Here is a 3,011-nt window from a genome sequence, read left to right on the forward strand (position 1 = left end):
TTTTTTTTTAGGCGGTCTAGGCATCGTCGAGGCACGCAATTCATTCGTAATTATGTGGAATAACTAATCGAATAAAAAACATGAATTACAGGCCACTAGGTGAAATTCACAGAAATTTTTAGCTCCGAGATTGTTCGAATCCCTTACGCCCTACTCACTCCCAAATATTCTCCCTTTTGTAATAAAAAATGGTAAACGTCTTAGGAAATTAATCAAACTTACGTCATTACGATAAAAAAAAAACGTATAAACCCTACCTTACTCCAGGCATCATTGAATGAAAAAATCATCAATCATAAGTATTCATAATTATTTTCAACCTTCAAATAATTACAAACCCCTTATCATCAACAAAATTCAAATGATTGAAACCCAATAAATATCGTCAGTTGAATCCATCAATTTTCCATCTAACTACTCTCTCATTCTTCCCAATACATATCTCCAAATTTACTTTGTTAAACAATTAGATTGTTGCTTCGCAGGATTATGTATCGTCATTGCCAATTTATGACTGAAGACAGCGAATATTTCCCGTAAATACGCAAATACTATGGCAATTGGAAAATCCAACTCATGATGAAGGAAGATATTCTATGTAATTGTGTGTAATTCGATTGACACTATTTAATCTCGTCAAATGGTGAAATAAAAATTATGAGATAATTAATAATTACGAAGCTTTGATGTGTGATGTCAACGAGTGGGCAGATAGCGCTCTTCTTATTTTTTATATATCGAGACTTCCTCGTGCTGTCATATTTTTTTGGGCATTTGTTAGACAGCTCGGTGGAGATAGCTCATGAGACTCAGGGTGACGACGAGGGAGAGGAAGGTCGCTAGATAGGTGGATGAAGTGGTGCCTGTGCCATTGCACTTGTCCTTGCTGCAGAGGCCGCAGAATTCCACCGATATTGCTTTTTCAGGAATATTCATTGCAACTTGCTCCACCTTTTTGCACGGATCCAGAACCGCTGTCTTTTTCGACTGGCAGGTCCTCATGGTCTTCACCTCGTTGTTCACTATTATTGATTATAAATTACAATTAACAATTAATCTATAAGACTCTCGTTTCTATTTTTTATTTGTGTACACTGGGATAATATTTATACCCATGAATATTTGCTGCATGGAATTACATTTTTACCGAATAGGTGAAATCGTGAAATTTAATTAAATATTTGGTATGTGATATTTTTTTTTTGTGGAATTACGGGAGTTATGGGGTGGGTTGGGTCTGATAAATTTGTCGGTTGGGGTTGAATTGATCTTTTTTGAGTCTCGATAATTTTTTATAGTTATTTCCGGTGACTACAATGAGTAATTCGGACCTTTGAGTTCGAGCTTGAGGCAGGAGAATTGCTCCAGGTCTGGCGATGGGTACGTGCTCGGTGCAACTTCGAAGACTGAAGCCAAACCATACAACTCTGTATTATGAATCATCTTGTTGTGCCACTTATTCAGTACAGATTGTGAACAATTAACCACATCCTTGTCACCCTTTTGCGTTATGAAATCACCCTTGCACCTGTCATCGGCCAGGGCATGTGACACGCACTCGTAACATTCTAGAGCTTCTCCTGAAAAATCAAAACAGGGGCACAACCGGATGTTATGTCGAACCAATGAGCGATCAATACTGAATTCGAAAATACATGAAAAATTGCTCTCAACTTTTCCGATATTTCAGTTGCGATGCGAACGGTGGAAAAAGTTTGGAAAAAATTACGTGACAACTCGCGAAATCGCGGGGCAGCATTCCTATTTCAATTATTTTCACGTACCTGCGATTCCCGGAATTTTCTTCAGTTAAAAGATAATTTCAATGAAATTACAAGAATTTACTTTGATTACAAGAAAATATTTTAATTACCCTCCCGCGTATTTTTTTTTTGTGAAAAAAAATTCGGAGAATTCGTAATTCTTATTATTCCCTCGATAAATTCATGTGAAATTAAATAGAAATGACTTTTACAAGGAACAAAAATATACTCCGATGAAATACGCGAAAAGCCACACCCATATATTCCAACTTTTATCATCGTAATTTTCCATGGGTGCGTGTTCCTCCAGTGTACACTATTTCATTACGAGATTGTGATCGTGAATATATATCGTTATTATACGAACCCCCGGAGAAAGAGCTGAGAAGTCATGGGAGAGATTGAAGAGGTCGAAAAAAAAAATGAGAATAAAGTACACGAGGGCATAACGAACGCCTCCACCCTTACGTACCCTAATCACCCATTGGCCACTCAACTAGTGTACAGAGAGTAATCAGCTGATTATCTCAATCAACCACGCCTTTCATTCCTCATGAAAATTAATGCCTCATCGAACATTTATATTTTTTTCCCCCGGCTGATGAATATTCTAGAGTATTAAATTCCCCCCCTCGCGTGCCGACGACACTATTCATCCAATTGGAAATGTAATTAAGTCCCTGACGACGTCGCGAATGCAATTTCATTTTTGTTATTTTTACTTTGACAATTCACGTTTCATTTTTATGATTCATTCAAGTGGTAATTAAATTATATTATTAATTATTATAGAGGAATTAATTGAATTTACCATTTTAGACTGACAGCTAGTTAAATTAATGAAAAAAACAGGGAGGGAATGGTGAGTCATTAAAATAATCGATATGAAATGAAAAATGGGAAACGAGTTATCGAAACGTGATACCCTTTTTCGAATATCCCCTGGGGAACTGGAAATATTGTCCGGAAATTATTTCAGCTGTCCTAGCCCGGCAATTAAATATCGTTAAAAAAGAAACGCCGCATATTGTGATGGCCTCACCAGGCGAGGGTAGGCTTGTCCCTCGAAAAACAATCGATAATGATAATAATCCATACAAGGGACGCCTCAAGGTACGTCAGGAGACACCCGGATAACAGATGTGTTGGGGTTTCACCAGCTCTATGTCTGTATTTTTGGTCAGCGGTATTAACAAAGTTGAAGGTGAAATTTTATACAACTTCAGCACGATACAGAATAAATTGGGT

At 37.2% G+C, this 3,011-nt stretch overlaps 1 protein-coding gene across 1 annotated transcript; it reads right to left on the minus strand.

Moving 5' to 3' along the window:
* LOC105270472 (uncharacterized) lies at positions 1–1,580 on the minus strand (the record flags this gene model as incomplete). Its single annotated transcript, XM_011311422.1, is given in 2 exon segments — positions 1–1,022; positions 1,332–1,580. Coding segments are annotated over 2 exon segments (494 nt in total), but the record flags the coding sequence as incomplete, so codon positions are not given.
* Positions 1,581–3,011: the final 1,431 nt, after the last annotated feature.

Source organism: Fopius arisanus, unplaced genomic scaffold, assembly GCF_000806365.1.
Source record: "Fopius arisanus strain USDA-PBARC FA_bdor unplaced genomic scaffold, ASM80636v1 scaffold00088, whole genome shotgun sequence".
Taxonomy (NCBI): Eukaryota; Metazoa; Arthropoda; class Insecta; order Hymenoptera; family Braconidae; genus Fopius; species Fopius arisanus.